The 18353-nt window shown below is 44.3% G+C and overlaps 2 protein-coding genes across 2 annotated transcripts in view; one reads left to right on the forward strand and one right to left on the reverse strand.

Moving 5' to 3' along the window:
* The window catches only part of LOC123751416 (alpha-2-macroglobulin-like), a 622101-nt gene that overhangs the window by 414166 nt on the left and 189582 nt on the right, over window positions 1–18353 (reverse strand).
* The window catches only part of LOC138349720 (alpha-1-inhibitor 3-like), a 259543-nt gene that overhangs the window by 52744 nt on the left and 188446 nt on the right, over window positions 1–18353 (forward strand). Inside the window, exons 9-13 of the mRNA XM_069314610.1 lie at window positions 2630–2833; window positions 4334–4513; window positions 9147–9321; window positions 9529–9690; window positions 15979–16049. Coding sequence (XP_069170711.1) covers window positions 2630–2833; window positions 4334–4513; window positions 9147–9321; window positions 9529–9690; window positions 15979–16049 — 792 coding nt within the window. The remainder of the gene's footprint in view (window positions 1–2629; window positions 2834–4333; window positions 4514–9146; window positions 9322–9528; window positions 9691–15978; window positions 16050–18353) is intronic.

An 18353-nucleotide genomic window follows, 5' to 3' on the forward strand; every position in this document is an offset into this window, starting at 1 on the left:
GTAGAAACTGGACGTTTAGATTCAGGAAAGGCCTGGGTAAATACAGGTTTGAGAATAGATTTGTTGATTTATAAAAGATATTACTTATAAATAAAATACAAGTGGGATCAATGAATATAAACATGAATGGACGAGTTGTGTAGCATAAATAAGAGCTGCCTCACATGGGATAACACGCCTTGCGCAGTCCCATATATTACTGTGTTCGTTAGTTCTGTGTTGACACATATTTGAATCTTGACTTCTGAGCTTGTGGGCCTTACCTCTGTGCCGGTGGCTCACGGTAGTTGTGATGCTCGTTACTTCTGTGATGGTGGTTCACGGTAGTTGTGTTGCTCGTTACTTCTGTGCTGGTGGTTCACGGTAGTTATGTTGCTCGTTACTTCGGTGCTGGTGGTTCACGGTAGTTGTGTTGCCTCGTTACTTCTGTGCCGGTGGTTCACGGTAGTTGTGTTGCCTCGTTACTTCTGTGCTGGTGGTTCACGGTAGTTGTGTTGCTCGTTACTTCGGTGCTGGTGGTTCACGGTAGTTGTGTTGCTCGTTACTTGTGTGCTGGTGGTTCACGGTAGTTGTGTTGCCTCGTTACTTCTGTGCCGGTGGTTCACGGTAGTTGTGTTGCTCGTTACTTCTGTGCTGGTGGTTCACGGTAGTTGTGTTGCCTCTTTACTTCTGTGCTGGTGGTTCACGGTAGTTGTGTTGCTCGTTACTTCGGTGCTGGTGGTTCACGGTAGTTGTGATGCTCGTTACTTCTGTGCCGGTGGTTCACGGTAGTTGTGATGCTCGTTACTTCGGTGCTGGTGGTTCACGGTAGTTGTGATGCTCGTTACTTCTGTGCTGGTGGTTCACGGTAGTTGTGTTGCCTCGTTACTTCTGTGCTGGTGGTTCACGGTAGTTGTGTTGCTCGTTACTTCTGTGCTGGTGGTTCACGGTAGTTGTGTTGCCTCGTTACTTCGGTGCTGGTGGTTCACGGTAGTTGTGTTGCCTCGTTACTTCTGTGCTGTTGGTTCACGGTAGTTGTGTTGCTCCCATTCACTCTCGGTTTCTTGGAACATTTTCGTAAAGTGTAGTTGTTACTGTGTACCAGGTTTCTAAGACCGCTTTTCTCCGTCTTGTGTGCTGTTCTATATGTTCTCTGAATGTGAGAGTTTGACTATTGATAGCCGGTTGGTCTTTCCATGAGAGCTTGGCTTTTGGTATTGCAGCTTCGGTCACCGGCAAAGCTTCTGCCCACCTGTTCAAGGTTATACTCAACTGCTGTTTTGTTTCCAAAACGTTTGGATTATTGCAAATGACTGCAAGAACTGGCAGAGATGCACAGCCCAGGAGTGCTGTATGCTATTAGGAGTTCCTGGACACTCATGGCCGTCCTCCTTGCCATCTGCAGCTTTTTCTGTAGAGCTTAAAGTAGAGTTTACCTTTATAATGCGGGTCCCAGACTGTCATACATCCATATGAGAGCCAGAGTAAATAAGAGCATGCAAATAAAACTTTAAAGAATTTGGTAAAAATAGTCTTAGGGTTCAAAGACCTCAAAAAAAGTCATTTTCTTCCACTCTTAAATAGGATGACTTTATAAACTTCATAATTTAATGCAAAAAATCATAATAACTGTATGAAAATTTGACGTCCTTCTCACACGTCTGAAAAGAAATGAGGATGTGGACGGACCAAAACGTTGTCGGTAACTTCTTTTTCCGGCGTGTGGGACAAGTGTCATCAATGTGTAATGATTCCATCCCTCCACGTCCCTACTTTTCAGCCAAAAAATACTTCACAAAAAGTTCAGGTTACCGGGGATATCCCACCTCGTATAGCAGCTACTTTGTGTGCTGGGATCTGTGTGGCTCCATCGGGGGTTCTGAGCTCCATCGGGCTCCGCTGGTGGCGCCTCGGAACACCCCGTAGGTTCTCCCGTGACAGTCTGGCTCGTGGTTAAAAAGCCCGGCTGAATACTGTCTGTGGTCTCGTGCCAAGCATATGCTTGTTGTTCTTGGAGACGTGTAATACTTTATTCTGGGAGTGTAAGTCTGCCCTGAACTCTGCTGCTTTTTGTGAAGAAAGTGAAGACCCAATGCACGTGTAAGTGCATTACAAACCAAATGGGGGGTTACTAACTACTTTGATGTTGGTGCAGTGAAATCAATAGGTTGACCAAGGTTCATCGATCACGGGTGGCCGATGGGATGTTTTCTTCGGGGTTACCATTTTTTTCAGGCAGCTCACTCGACCGTCCAAGTTGGTTGGGCATCATTCTTCCCTCCCCCTCCCCCACCCTCCCGTCCCATCCCAAATCCTTATGCTGACCCCTTCCCAGTGTTATATAGTCATAATAAAATGGGTTGCGCTTTCCCCTGATACCTTTCCTCCCCTTGCTCCTGCACCTCGTAGACAGCCAGACTGAGTTTTCTTCTTGCTAGGTAAGGCTGGGCCTCGGGGAGTGGGCCTCGGAGGCTTCGTGCAAGGGTGGGCCTCGGAGGCTTCATGCAATTACTTAAGGCTTGTTAACCTACTGAAATTTACCAGATAACACCAAAAAGTGAGAGCGAGCTTGAGCACACTGGGTTTGACTTTTCCAAAAGGATTTAGTGATCATTGTGTAGTATGCTAAAGTGTGTTTAACTCTCCTCAGATAAAGGCCCTGAACTCCCGGGCGAATATGCATCGGTCGGAGTTCTCGAAGACCCTGGAGCACTCCTTCTCTCCCTCTAACTCGTCGCTGTTGATCCACGCCCCGGAGGGCAAGCTCAAGTGTGTGCCTGGAGAGGCCCAGGACCACCTCCTGCCAGTCCTCTTCTCCGCCTCCGACCAGACCTCCGCCATCTTTACTCTCCAGGTAATTGTAAGGAAATTTAACGCTGTCTACCTGACATGTGTTATGCTCAAGGAAATTGCTGCCTTCGTGTTTGTTCGTAATGATCATAAATTAAGTATTAACACTGCACAATAGATCTGAGCTCCATAGGTTATTAGTGGCAAAGTATCTCATTAACTCTGAGTATCGTAAGGTTCAGTGGCAACATTTGTGCAATATAGTTTTACTCTTTTAGTAATAGTACATGATCCTAAAGTGATTTTTGATGTTACTGTAATTACAAAGTATGTGAACTCATAAATATTGTGACCATAAGTACAATTTAATTACTTAGCAGAGGAAAATGAGTAAAACTGAATGAACCAGCCATGCAAGTTATATGCTCGAGGGGATTGTTATAGAGAGGTAAATATACTTTTTTTGGCATAAATACACTTGACTTAAAATGGGAAAAAATAACACAATTAGTATAACTACATTATATTTATTTTGGTTAATCATGTACAATTATTAATTATTTAAAAAATTTCATCCAACATGGTTTTCCTTGTAGCAGGCCACAGGCCCATATATCCACTACAGCCTGTTGGCCATCCACTCCTTGCAGGAACTGGTTTGTTTCTTAATAAAAAGTCCGCCTCTGTTCCAGCAATATTCACCACCCATGTTGGGGGGTTTTGACCCTGCTGACCCTCACCAGGATGCAACCCACAACAGTTACCTAACTTAAAGATACTTATTTACTGCTAGGTGAACAGAGTCATCAGGTGAAAGGAACCATACCAAACCATTTCTGTCCTGGCTGGGGCTTACCCCGGGATCCTCAATTGTTTAGCTGGAAGAGTTCTAATGAATGTTAGATATAAAAGTTGTTTAATGAAATATACAACTTAAAATTCTCATTGACCATTAGACCTGCATACGAAGCTACTTGCTTGCGTCAGGTTGTGTCTTGCAGGAAGGTCCAGTACCAGGGCAGCCAGGAGTACCAGCTGACCAGCGGGGCCTAACACTCTACTATTACTTCAGGTTGTGTCTCGCAGGAAGGTTCAGTACCAGAGCAGCCAGGAGCACCAGCTGACCAGCGGGGTCTAACTCTCTACTATTACTTCAGGTTGTGTCTCGCAGGAAGGTCCAGTACCAGGGCAGCCAGGAGTACCAGCTGACCAGCGGGGCCTAACACTCTACTATTACTTCAGGTTGTGTCTCGCGGGAAGGTCCAGTACCAGGGCAGCCAGGAGTACCAGCTGACCAGCGGGGTCTAACACTCTACTATTACTTCAGGTTGTGTCTCGCGGGAAGGTCCAGTACCAGCTGACCAGCGGGGCATAACACTCTACTATTACTTCAGGTTGTGTCTCGCGGGAAGGTCCAGTACCAGGGCAGCCAGGAGTACCAGCTGACCAGCGGGGCCTAACACTCTACTATTACTTCAGGTTGTGTCTCGCGGGAAGGTCCAGTACCAGAGCAGCCAGGAGCACCAGCTGACCAGCGGGGTCTAACACTCTACTATTACTTCAGGTTGTGTCTCGCGGGAAGGTCCAGTACCAGAGCAGCCAGGAGCACCAGCTGACCAGCGGGGAACTGCCCATCAGTGTGGAGCACCTGGTGGAGCCTCTCCCCCCTCCCCTCCCCAACACCATCAGGGGAGTCGTCAACATCAATATCAACATTCCTCCAACTGCGTCTCCCAAGGTCAAGGTCTGTATAAGGATTATATTTGCTTTTAAGTAAGTCTACTCAGTAAGGATAATTTGTTTAAGATAATGATAGACGTTTGCAACATTTGCCTGCTGCGAGTCGTTCAACTTCCCCACTTTAAGGATGCACAAATAACCTTGAGAGATTGTTAGCAGTTTTCTTACTAAGCTTTCATTGTTTATTAACCAAACCTTTAACTTCAAGATTATCTGAACTGTCATTCTACGTGCAAATTTCTTGAATATATGAGAAAGATTACGTGCATATATTTCTTCATAAATACATTATATTTTTGGAGAAACTTACCACAAAGCCGCAGTGCTTCAATGAAAGTGAAGACCCAATGCACGTGTAAGTGCATTACAAACCAAATTTTTGGATGTAACCCACATTCTTTCTCACAAGCAGCTGTATACAGTGTTCTGAATAAGAGTCCAGAAGTTTGTGTTTTTTTGTCTGGCAGAGCACCTCACTTGGCGTTCATCATTAGACGTCGTTGTTATCATCCTCCCCAGGAGCCAGGGACTCCCCAGGGACCTCCTAGGGGACTCCCCAGGGACCTCCTAGGGGACTCCTAGGGACCTCCCCAGGGACGTCCTAGGGGATTCCCCAGGGACCTCCTAGAGGACTCCCCAGGGACCTCCTAAAGGACTCCCCAGGGACCTCCTAGGGGACTCCCCAGGGACCTCCTAGGGGACTACCCAGGGATCTCCTAGGGGACTCCCCAGGGACCTCCTAGGGGACTCCCCTGAGACCTCCTAGAGGACTCCGAGGGACCTCTTAGGGGACTCTCCAGGGACTCACCGGGACTCCCCTAGAGACTCACCAAGGGATGTCGAAGTTTCAGAATAATGCTCAATTACCTGATTTCTGGGAACTGTGGGGCAGGGTTCTGTGGAATCACTATCCCTACTCTGGACACCACAACGTCTGTGCTCATATGACTTACCGAGATTAGTTAGTTTTACTTCGAGAAAATTCTCGAAGAAAATATTCGAGGGATAATATTATTAGAGGGAAAATACTAATATTAGAGGGAAAACATTAATATTAAAATATTAGTTGGAACCAGACCCTCTGATATTTTACAAGTGTAAATTATTATATATTTCTCCCTCCTGCGCTCTAAAGGTGCGTTCTTCAACCTCTTTACACCTGCGAACTGCCGACGGCCTGTTGACGGCCTAGACAGAAATAAAACGTCATTGCTATGAAATAATACTACTGTATATGTAGATAGTATTTTATATATTAAAATGTTATAAAAATAAAATTATTAGTGTGACATCTACTGCTGCTTCTTTGTCAGAACATTTGACACACACACATGGCAGGAGCGTTGTTTGTGCGAGACGAAGCGCTCCGTTAACATTGTACTCACCTAGTTGTGCTTGCGTGGGTTGAGCTCTGGCTCTTTGGTCCCGCCTCTCAACTGTCAATCAACAGGTGTACAGGTTCCTGAGCCTATTGGGCTCGATCATATCTACACTTGAAACTGTGTATGGAGTCAGCCTCCACCACATCACTTCCTAATGCATTCCATTTGTCAACCACTCTGACACTAAAAAAGTTCTTTCTAATATCTCTGTGGCTCATTTGGGCACTCAGTTTCCACCTGTGTCCCCTAGTGCGTGTGTCCCTTGTGTTAAACAGCCTGTCTTTATCAACCCTGTCAATTCCCTAGAGGATCTTGAATGTGGTGATCATGTCCCCCCTAACTCTTCTGTCTTCCAACGAAGTGAGGTTTAATTCCCGTAGTCTCTCCTCGTAGCTCATACCTCTCAGCTCGGGTACTAGTCTGGTGGCAAACCTTTGAACCTGTTCCATTTTAGTCTTATGCTTGATTAGATATGGACTCCATGCTGGTGCCGCATACTCCAGGATTGGTCTGACATATGTGGTATATAATGTTCTGAAAGATTCCTTACACAAGTTTCTAAAGGCCGTTCTTATGTTAGCCAACCAGGCATATGCTGCTGCTGTTATCCTCTTGATATGAGCATCAGGGGACAGGTCTGGCGTAATATCAACCCCCAGGTCTTTCTCTCTCTCGGACTCTTGAAGTATTTCATCTCCCAAGTGATACCTTGTATCTGGTCTCCTGCTTCCTACCCCTATCTTCATTACATTACATTTGCTTGGATTAAACTCTAACAGCCATTTGTTCGACCATTCCTGCAGCCTGTCCAGGTCTTCTTGAAGCCTCAAGCTGTCCTCCTCTCTCTTAATCCTTCTCATAATTTTGGCGTCGTCAGCAAACATTGAGAGGAATGAGTCTATACCCTCCGGGAGATCATATACGTATATCAGAAACAGGATAGGTCCAAGTACAGAGCCCTGTGGGACTCCACTGGTGACTTCACGCCAGTCTGAGGTCTCACCCCTCACTGTGACGTTCAGGAGAGGAGGGATTATGCTCTTGAGTCAACACACCTGCGGTCATTTTTTTTTTTGCCATAATATATCCTTATTTTATTTATATACCATGAATACTGAATGTGAAAATCAAACTATTGAAACTATTATGTGAAAATACACAGGTCGAAATTAGTAAAGTAGCGCTATAATACAGTCAGCAAAACACCGCCTGGAAGAAGAGTTACACCGCGTGTGTGGCCGCTGGTCTGGGGAGGTCCTCAACATGTTCCCTCCAGCCTTACATGGTCGTGTACTGAGCACTCAACTGTGGCTTGTGGGCGGACACAACTGTGGCTTGTTGTAGGCGGACACAACTGTGGCTTGTTGTAGGCGGACACAACTGTGGCTTGTTGTGGGCGGACACAACTGTGGCTTGTTGTGGGCGGCCACAACTGTGGCTTGTTGTAGGCGGCCACAACTGTGGCTTGTTGTAGGCGGACACAACTGTTACTTGTTGTAGGCGGACAAATTGTGGCTTCTTGTAGGCGACCACAACTGTGACTTGTTGTAGGCGGACACAACTGTGGCTTGTTGTAGGCGGACACAACTGTGGCTTGTTGTAGGCGGACACAACTGTGGCTTGTTGTGGGCGGACACAACTGTGGCTTGTTGTGGGCGGCCACAACTGTGGCTTGTTGTAGGCGGCCACAACTGTGGCTTGTTGTAGGCGGACACAACTGTGACTTGTTGTAGGCGGACAAATTGTGGCTTGTTGTAGGCGACCACAACTGTGACTTGTTGTAGGCGGACACAACTGTGGCTTGTTGTAGGCGGACACAACTGTGGCTTGTTGTAGGTGGACACAACTGTTGCTTATTGTAGGCGGACACAACTGTGGCTTGTTGTAGGCGACCACAACTGTGACTTGTTGTAGGCGGACACAACTGTGGCTTGTTGTAGGTGGACACAACTGTGGCTTGTTGTAGGCGGACACAACTGTGGCTTGTTGTAGGCGACCCCAACTGTGACTTGTTGTAGGCGGACACAACTGTGGCTTGTTGTAGGCGGACACAACTGTGGCTTGTTGTAGGTGGACACAACTGTGGCTTGTTGTAGGCGGATACAATTGTGGCTTGTTGTTGGCGGACACAACTGTGGCTTGTTGTAGGCGGACACAATTGTAGCTTGTTGTAGGCGGACACAACTGTGGCTTGTTGTAGGCGGACATAACTGTGGCATATTGTAGGTGGACACAATTGTGGCTTGTTGTAGGCGGACACAATTGTGGCTTGTTGTGGGTGGACACAACTGTGGCTTGTTGTAGGCGGACACAATTGTGGCTTGTTGAAGGAGAAAGGCCCTGGACTTTTATTGCAATAAATGAATAATAAATATACACTATACATGGTATACTAAATTATATACAACATACTGTGTATACAGGGTATACATATATTAGCCATACCGAATACATGGCTTTTTGTGCATAAATGTGCTACAAGATAAAACTAAATGCATTAACTAAAGAAATTTGATATACATATGCAGAAATATATATCTGCTAATGAGTAAAATTAGCATTGATTCGTGAATTTTTTCTCATTTGCTTCAAAATCAATATAGTTGCAACAGTACGTACCACAATGAGTCCGCCAGACTCAACAGATGTGTAAAGTTTGATAATAATCAGCCCATATCTGCCTCTCCTATTAGTGGGGAAAAGTTTTAAGTTTATTTAATTAAAAGTGAGTTTTTGCAACTTTGAAACGAATAATCGGTTACAATTTAAATGTTTCAAAATTTTAAGTCAACATTTTTTTGTGCACGTTTCGTTTTTAAAGATGCAATTTTATTTTATTTGTAATTAATTTTTAAGGCTACACTGCTAAAATTTTGTCCCACGTCTTAGAATTGTGTATTTACTTACCTAAAATGTGAAAAATACTGACATTTTTATTTCATGTTCAGAAGAAAAGTCTGGAAAGGACCCCGAGTGTGAACAGCTTGCGGGCCGAGCTCAACACCAATACTGCTATCATTGTATGACAACTAAATAGCTAATTCAATATACTGGGATGCTGTGTGCTAGTTAATCATCTTCCCGTCCCAAATATGATCAGCTATTGGGTCTGTAACACTGTTGGTAGAATGTGTAACCTGGAATGATGACATTAACCTTATTTTCTCCCCTCCATTAATAACTCTAAAACAATAATATGTTCCAGGTTTGGTATGCCATATGAAGAGGGACACTAAGACTGATAATGTTTTGCAGGTGTTGGTGTGGTATACCTGTAAAGATGGGGAGGTTGTGGCGGACTCGAGGGAGCTGGAGGTGGACAAGTGCCTCAGTAACACCGTAAACCTCACTTGGTCAGCCTCTCGCGTACAACCTGGGGAACAAGCCTCTCTGTCCCTCTCCTCAGAGCCAGACTCTGTGTGTAGCCTGGGTAAGTAAAGCACGCCAAGGCTGACTTAGACCTGCTTGAGGGAAACATGTGCTGAGAAAATCTGATGTTCATTCAAGCAGGACAAGCAAATTTTGTTGTTATTCTAGTACAGTTAGAAAATTGTATCCTTATTTTTCCATACTACATATTTATATTCATATGCCAGCCCAGACACTAACATAAAGCTTTATTATTTCCTAAACCCAGGAGTGGTAGACAGAAGCACAGAGCTGCTGGCAGTAAACCCTGACCCCATTTCCCTGGAAGCAGTGTTCAACTTTGCTGGAAGTTTTGATGTGGGACGAAGTCCCGGCTCTCAGATCGACGACTATAAATACTGTGAAAGAAAGAGGAGAGAAAGGATAGCGGGTGCGAAACCTGAAAGCTCTAATATAGGCTGGTTCAAATTTGTTATGGTTCAGTATAACAGTGTTGCCATGTTATGGTTCAGTATAACAGTGTTACCATGTTATGGTTCAGTATAACAGTGTTGACATGTTATGGTTCAGTATAACAGTGTTGCCATGTTATGGTTCAGTATAACAGTGTTGCCATGTTATGGTTCAGTATAACAGTGTTGACATGTTATGGTTCAGTATAACAGTGTTGACATGTTATGGTTCAGTATAACAGTGTTGCCATGGAGAAAGAAAGATGTACCCTTGACAAGCCGTCGGCTTTCTGGCCCCATCAAGACCACTTAATTGAGATAGAAGCCCTCGGATAAATTTAAGTAAATTTACTTCCTTTTAAAATATACTAACAGACTAGTCTCAATATTTTTTTTACATTTAGCCGAATCATTTTATAATAATTTTATAAACCAAATAATCATTTATTATTTTCTTTTCTTAAAAAAGCTTTCTCAAATTAAGAAATTTGAGAAATTTCAAATTTTCTCAAATTAACACCATTGAACGAGAATTTCTTCAGGTATCTTACAATAATGTTGCAATAATTAAATGTGTATTGTCTAACAAGAAGCTGATCCTTTGGAGGAGGTTGGTCGTAAGGTTAGTGCCGGTAATGCACCCTTTGTGTTACTAGAGGCGGTACCCAGCAGTACCCGGGTGGACCCCGTGCCTAGACCAGTAGCACTCCCTCACAGGTCTCCCACCACAACCCCCAAACACTCCAAAAATCACCAATCACCGTCCAAAGTTGTGCGAGATTAACCTCAAGTCTATGGCTTCCATCCTTGGATAGACAAATACTTTCTCTTTCATATATAGCTAGGGGAACCCCTGGTCTCTGTTCAGCCCATCCTTCTAAAGTGAAAGTTCTTATGAACAAATCCACAAGGGCCGTGATGAGGGTTCGAACTTTCGACTGGGATGATCCCAGACGCCGCCTTAGTCGACTAGGCCACGACACGGTCAAAAGAATTGCAACCGGGAATTCCATTGAATTCACACGGATCCTGCAGCCTCTCCGAGACGCAAGTCAGGGTTTTACACAATTCCCTATGCAGTGATTGATGGATATATGTTATTAATAGGAACGTTATCACCACAGACAAAAATCAGAAGACAGTTTACAATTTACTACAAAAACAAGAAGACGGCAAACCAACTTACGAATAGTCTCCAGGCACCAAACAGAACGCCTTAAAAGAGACCAACGTCGTCTATGCCACCACTTGATGCCCACTTGGGAACTGCCAGCCCCAAAGATCTCAGTATATAGGCAAGACAGCAACGTCTCTCTAGGTGATTAACAATGCACAAACAACAGGGGCTCCATTAAGGAGCATATAATCTCCTCACACAACCAGACCATCACCAGAGAAATCTTTCAAGCAACACAGAAATTATCGACAGGTACAACAACAACAGGAGACTCGACATCAGCGAGGCACTGCACATCAAAAACTCAAACCCAGCAATCAACAGCCAGCTAACACATAACAACATTCTACCTACTTCAAGACCCCGAACCAACATAGTATAACAAGATGATAGAACATGTAATAGACTATTATACCCATTGTGCCTTGATACAAATAGATACAAATATACATACAAATTCAAGATACATATAGTAAATACACACACACACACACACACACACACACACACACACACACACACACACACACACACACACACACACACACACACACACACACACACACACACAGTATGCAGCCCCAGCATGGAGTCCATATCTAGTCAAGGATAAGACTAAACTGGAAAAGGTTCAAAGGTTTGCCACCAGACTAGTACCCGAGCTGAGAGGTATGAGCTACGAGGAGAGACTACGGGAATTAAACCTCACTTCGCTGGAAGACAGAAGAGTTAGGGGGGACATGATCACCACATTCAAGATTCTGAAGGGGATTGATAGGGTAGACAAAGACAGTCTATTTAACACAAGGGGAACACGCACAAGGGGACACAGGTGGAAACTGAGTGCCCAAATGAGCCACAGAGATATTAGAAAGAACTTTTTTAGTGTCAGAGTGGTTGACAAATGGAATGCATTAGGGGGTGATGTGGTGGAGGCTCACTCCATACACAGTTTCAAGTGTAGATATGACAGAGCCCGATAGGCTCAGGAATCTGTACACCTGTTGATTGACGGTTGAGAGGCGGGACCAAAGAGCCAGAGCTCAACCCCCGCAAACACAACTAGGTGAGTACAACTAGGTGAGTACACACACACACACACACACACACACACACACACACACGCATACGCACAGCGTGGCGTCCACCTTTAGTCAAACACAAAACGAAGTTAGAAAAGGTTCAGAGGTATGCCACCAGGCTAGTCCCCAAGAAATGAGAGGAGAAAGAGAGTACACCGAGAGGAATGAGCTATGGGGAAAAATTACTGGAACTGAACCTCATGACACTGGAAGGCAGACGAGTTAGGGGAGACATGATCACGATCTACCAAATTCTCAGAGGAAATGACACAGTAGATAAAAATAAACTGTTTAGTATGGATTGTACATGAACAAGGGGACACAGGTAGAAACTGAGTACCCAAATGCACCACAGGGATGTTAGAAAGAACTTTTTCAATGTCAGAGTAGTTAGCAAATGGAATGCATTAGGCAGTGATGTGGTGGAGGCTGATTCCATACACAGTTTCAAATTTTGATATGATAGAGCCCAATAGACATGACAAGGTAGGAGAGAGTGATAGCGGCAGAAGCAAGGAAAAAGTGCAAGGCGAGAGGAGAAAAACAGGAAATCACAGCCCCTAACACAATATCACCAGACGTGAGAGGGGGAACCCACAATAAGCAGCCCAGTAACACCAGAGGGGAGGGCTACTCCACCACCCTCCTATTCATAGAAAACCCCCCTACCCTGAACCCTCCCTGCCCCCTACTCAAATGCTCTGTCAGCCCTCCCTCCCTCCTAACCCCATACCTTCCCAGGTCCTCCTTCCCTTCTCTCCTCATTCCTTCCCTTCTACCCCCTTCTCCACTTCCACCATATCCACCTTCCCCCTTTTCCTTCCCTGTCCCCTGTCCTCCTTCATCCCATTCCCTGCCAGTCTTCCCTTCACTTGACCCCCCCACCCCTCACCCCAGTATCCTCTGAGACTCTTATCCACCTCACAAATCCTCTCACTTATGAAACAGCTTCCCCCATCAGCAGAACACTCACAAAGAAGGGGACATGAGAATGAACAGAAGAAAGTGAGTCTCAAGACAATGTACACTAACATAGATGGAATTACAAATAAATCATATGAACTTAGAGAATAGGAACAAGAAGAAAACTCAGGCATAATAGCACTCACAGAAACAAAGTTAACGAAAACCATAACAAATGCAGTGTTTCCACAGGAGAACTATGTAGTGAGGAAAGAGAGAGAAGGAAGGGGAGGTGGTGGTGTAGCTCTGCTGGTAAGAAAAGGCCGGAGTTTTGAGGAGATGGGGTTTTAAGGCTATGAAGATTTCTGTGACTACATAACAAGTACCATAACAATTGGAGGACAAAAAATTATAGTCATAGTCATATATAACCCACCACTAAATGACAGAAAACCCAGAAAGGACTATGATAGAAACAACATGGCCACCATAAACATAATAGAGAGAGAGAGCAGCTTTTGTCGCTAGCAGGAATGGATCTGAACTACTAATCATGCGAGACTTCAACCACGGGAAGATAGACTTTTAGAGCTAAGTCCCACATGGGGAGCTAAGCTGCTGGATGTGGCAACAAGTAACTTTCGAAGCCAACACATCAAGGGACTGACACGAATGAGAGGGGAAGATGAACCAGCCATGCTTGATTTGATATTTACACTAAATGAGTGGGATATAAGGGAAGTTACGTTGGAAGCACCCTTGGGAATGAGTGATCACAGTGTATTGATCTTTGAGTACTTGGTAGAGCTAGGCCTCTCTCACTCAGTACTTTGTCCAACCGTACTGGAAAACACTGGCGAGGTTCATCTTGTACGTGGGCCAGCCCACTGACAGTCTCACGAGGTGCCTATACCCCACGATCACTCTCCGGCCACTTGCTGGCAGAGAACCTCAGCCCACACGCTGATCGGGGCCACTTAAACAGTCGATACAGTGGTAGTGAACCTCTGGCAAAAGCCTCTAGCGTCTGGCTAGCAGCGCTTCCCAACAGGCACCCTCACTGTCGTCCGTTTCTTCCCTAAGCCGGTCCCGGGGTACGCCAATCTCTTCCAGTTCTACTTAAACACCAGTCGACACACACTGCTTTATATCGGCGGCGGTTTACTTAGTCGTCTTGCAGGACTAAGTCGAGAGAACGTTGACTGCAGTGGAGAGTTATACATGAAACAGTGGAGAGTTATACATAAAGGTGTGGTGAGTTATACATGAAGGTGTGGAGAGTTATACATGAAGGAGTGGAGTTATACATAAAGGTGTGGTGAGTTATACATGAAAGTGTGGAGAGTTATACATGAAGGAGTGGAGTTATACATAAAGGTGTGGTGAGTTATACATGAAGGTGTGGTGAGTTATACATGAAGATGTGGAGAGTTATACATGAAGGTGTGGAGAGTAATACATGAAGGTGTGGAGAGTTATACATGAAGATGTGTAGAGTAATACATGTAGGTGTGGAAAGTTATACATGAAGGTGTGGAGAGTTATACATGAAGGTGTGGAAAGTTATACATGAAGGTGTGGTGAGTTATACATGAAGGTGAGGAGAGTTATACATGAAGGTGTGGAGAGTTATACATGAAGGTGTGGAGAGTTATACATGAAGGTGTGGTGAGTTATACATGAAGGTGAGGAGAGTTATACATGAAGGTGTGGAGAGTTATACATGTAGGTGTGGAGAGTTATACATGAAGGTGAGGAGAGTTATACATGAAGGTGTGGAGAGTTATACATAAAGGTGTGGTGAGTTATACATGAAGGTGAGGAGAGTTATACATAAAGGTGTGGTGAGTTATACATGAAGGTGAGGAGAGTTATACATGAAGGTGTGGAGAGTAATATATGTAGGTGTGGAAAGTTATACATGAAGGTGTGGAGAGTTATACATGAAGGTGTGGAGAGTTATACATGAAGGTGTGGAGAGTTATATATGAAGGTGTGGAGAGTTATACATGAAGGTGTGGAGAGTTATACATGAAGGTGTGGAGAGTGATACATGAAGGTGTGGAGAGTTATACATGAAGGTGTGGAGAGTTACACATGAAGGTGTGGAGAGTGATACATGAAGGTGTGGAGAGTTATACATGAAGGTGTGGAGAGTGATACATGAAGGTGTGGAGAGTTATACATGAAGGTGAGGAGAGTTACACATGAAGGTGTGGAGAGTGATACATGAAGGTGTGGAGAGTTATACATGAAGGTGTGGAGAGTGATACATGAAGGTGTGGAGAGTTATACATGATTAACGTTGATCCGTTATCTGCATTTTTTGGCAAATAAATCATCCTAACTTTTGCTCACGTTAAAGCTGTTAAATAATTTGTTCCAAATATATTATAAGGTGCAGTCCTATACATAATTGTTGATTCACTAGGTGCTGGGTGGAGTTAGTTATCATGGACCAGAGCTCTCAGTTGACTCACTAGGTGCTGGGTGGAGTTAGTTATCATGGACCAAAGCTCTCAGTTGACTCACTAGGGGCTGGGTGGAGTTAGTTATCATGGACCAGAGCTCTCAGTTGACTTACTAGGTGCTGGGTGGAGTTAGTTATCATGGACTAGAGCTCTCAGTTGACTCACTAGGTGTTGGGTGGAGTTAGTTATCATGGACCAGAGCTCTCAGTTGACTCACTAGGTGCTGGGTGGAGTTAGTTATCATGGACTAGAGCTCTCAGTTGACTCACTAGGTACTGGGTGGAGTTAATTATCATGGACCAGAGCTCTCAGTTGACTCACTAGGTGCTGGGTGGAGTTAGTTATCATGGACTAGAGCTCTCAGTTGACTCACTAGGTGCTGGGTGGAGTTAGTTATCATGGACTAGAGCTCTCAGTTGACTCACTAGGTGCTGGGTGGAGTTAGCTATCATGGACTAGAGCTCTCAGTTGACTCACTAGGTGCTGGGTGGAGTTAGTTATCGTAGACCAGAGCTCTCATTTGCTTATATGATGTACAATATTTTTAATATATTGTACATCATATGATGTACAATAAAATTTATAAATTTTATAAATTTCACTATCAATTCATGAAATTTTTTAACTCTACAGAATTTGCAACAATAGACCCAGAAAGATATCACTACTATAGTGAATACGTCGACACTCTCCACATGTTTGACGTGAGTTATTATTGTCATTTATTGTGAGTCACCACACTATCAGTGTGTGTCTCACTATCAGTGTGTGTCTCACACTATCAGTGTGTGTCTCACATTATCAGTGTGTGTCTCACTATCAGTGTGTGTCTCACACTATCAGTGTGTGTCTCACTATCAGTGTGTGTCTCACACTATCAGTGTGTGTCTCACACTATCAGTGTGTGTCTCACTATCAGTGTGTGTCTCACACTATCAGTGTGTGTCTCACACTATCAGTGTGTGTCTCACACTATCAGTGTGTGTCTCACACTATCAGTGTGTGTCTCACACTATCAGTGTGTGTCTCACACTATCAGTGTGTGTCTCACACTATCAGTGTGTATCACACTATCAGTGTGTGTCACACTATCAGTGTGCCTCACACTATCAGTGTGTCTCACACTATCAGTGAGTTTCACACTATCAGAGACACACTATCAGTGTGTCTTACACTATCAGTGTGTCTCACACTATCAGTGAGTCTCCCACTAGCAGTGTGTCTCACACTATCAGTGTGTGCCACACTATCAGTGTGTGTCACACTATCAGTGTGTCACACACTATCAGTGAATCTCACACTATCAGTGTGTGCCACACTATCAGTGTGTGTCACACTATCAGTGTGTCTCACACTATCAGTGAATCTCACACTATCAGTGTGTGTCACACTATCACTGTGTCCCACACTATGAGTGAGTCTCACACTATAAGTGTGTCTCACACTATCAATGACACACTGTCAGTGTGAGTCTCACACTATCAGTGTGTTTAACACTATAAGTGTGTTTCACACTATCAGTGTGAGTCTCACACTGTCAGTTTGAGTCTCACACTATCAGTGTGTCCAACACTATAAGTGTGTTTCACACTATCAGTGTGTCCAACACTATAAGTGTGTTTCACACTATTAGTGTGAGTCTCACACTGCTCTCATCCCCCCAGCAACACGCCTTAGAGGTTGCTATGGCTAGGTAACCCATCCTCTTGTTCAGATAGCACCTTTTGTAACCATGAGCCCAATAGAATAAAACTTGACATACTAGGCAATTAGCGAGTAGAATATGGTACTATTCATTACACTTTATAATGGTAAAGTAAATAGTAAATAAAAATACCATTCGCATTATAGTCCGAAAAATAAAGGTAAAAAACAAACTATATATTGCTAGTAAAGCTCCCTTATGCACTATATTAGACCTCATATAACGTGTGTTAGGCCTAGGGAGGTTAGGTTACGTGAGTGTTTTCACAACAAAAATCGGAAAATTTTTCCGGTTTTTCTAATTCAAAAGTACCGATTTCTACTTCCTAACTGCGGTGTACGTCGGTATATGTACTATGGTCGCTATCGTTACTATACAACGGAAACAGGAGGATTGACTGGGATAGGTCATATAGTGGTAGTTCATTCTCTACCTCCCTCAGGTACCTCATTAAATCCCGTTTAATGACAATATGTTTGCCAGCTCCTGGACCCATGATGAACGTACCTGCCAAGTTGTCTGCCGGCGGCCTGGCGGAATGTGGTCAACTTTAATTAACCTTTTCGCATTTCAAAAGTTTTAGGGCAGGAGTTTTAGGTTAGGTGTTACCTGCCGTCCTGTTCTGTAATGGCGACTTGGTTGGTCTCTGTTGTGGTCGAGTTGACGAGTTTTCTCTGGTGGGTCTCTGGTATGGTCGAGTTGACCAGTTTTCTCTGGTGGACGTCTCTGGTGTGGTTGAGTGAACTAGTTTTCTCTGGTGTTGTCGAGTTGACCAGTTCTCTCTGGTGGGTCTCTGGTGTGGTCGAGTTGACCAGTTCTCTCTAGTGTGGTCGAGTTGACCAGTTCTCTCTAGTGGGTCTCAGGTGTGGTCGAGTTGACCAGTTCTCTCTAGCGGGTCTCTGGTGTATCCGACGGCCTTGACGTATGGGTGTTTGTATTAATGATATGACATTTGTGATCAGATGGATGTTGTCATGTATGTGTTCTTGTTGCAAGATTTCAATGACAGTTCTCGAATCTGTGTGTATGATAACATGTTGTTGGTGCTCAGCAAGAGCATGTTCCAAAGCCTTTTGAATGGCTAGCATCTCTGTTTGAGAAGTTGAACACCCGTTTGAGAGTTTCTATCTAACTACAAACTTTCCTGCCTTAACTGCAGCTCCGGTTTCTTGTCCCTGCTGGTCTACTGATCCATCTGTGAAGTAAATGATGCTTTCAGATGCCAAGTTTGATTCTATATTCATCTGTGCAATGATGCATAGACGATGAGGATTAGTCTAGTTCTTTATTTACTTGAATAGTC

This window comes from Procambarus clarkii, chromosome 79, assembly GCF_040958095.1.
Source record: "Procambarus clarkii isolate CNS0578487 chromosome 79, FALCON_Pclarkii_2.0, whole genome shotgun sequence".
NCBI classification, from domain to species: domain Eukaryota; kingdom Metazoa; phylum Arthropoda; class Malacostraca; order Decapoda; family Cambaridae; genus Procambarus; species Procambarus clarkii.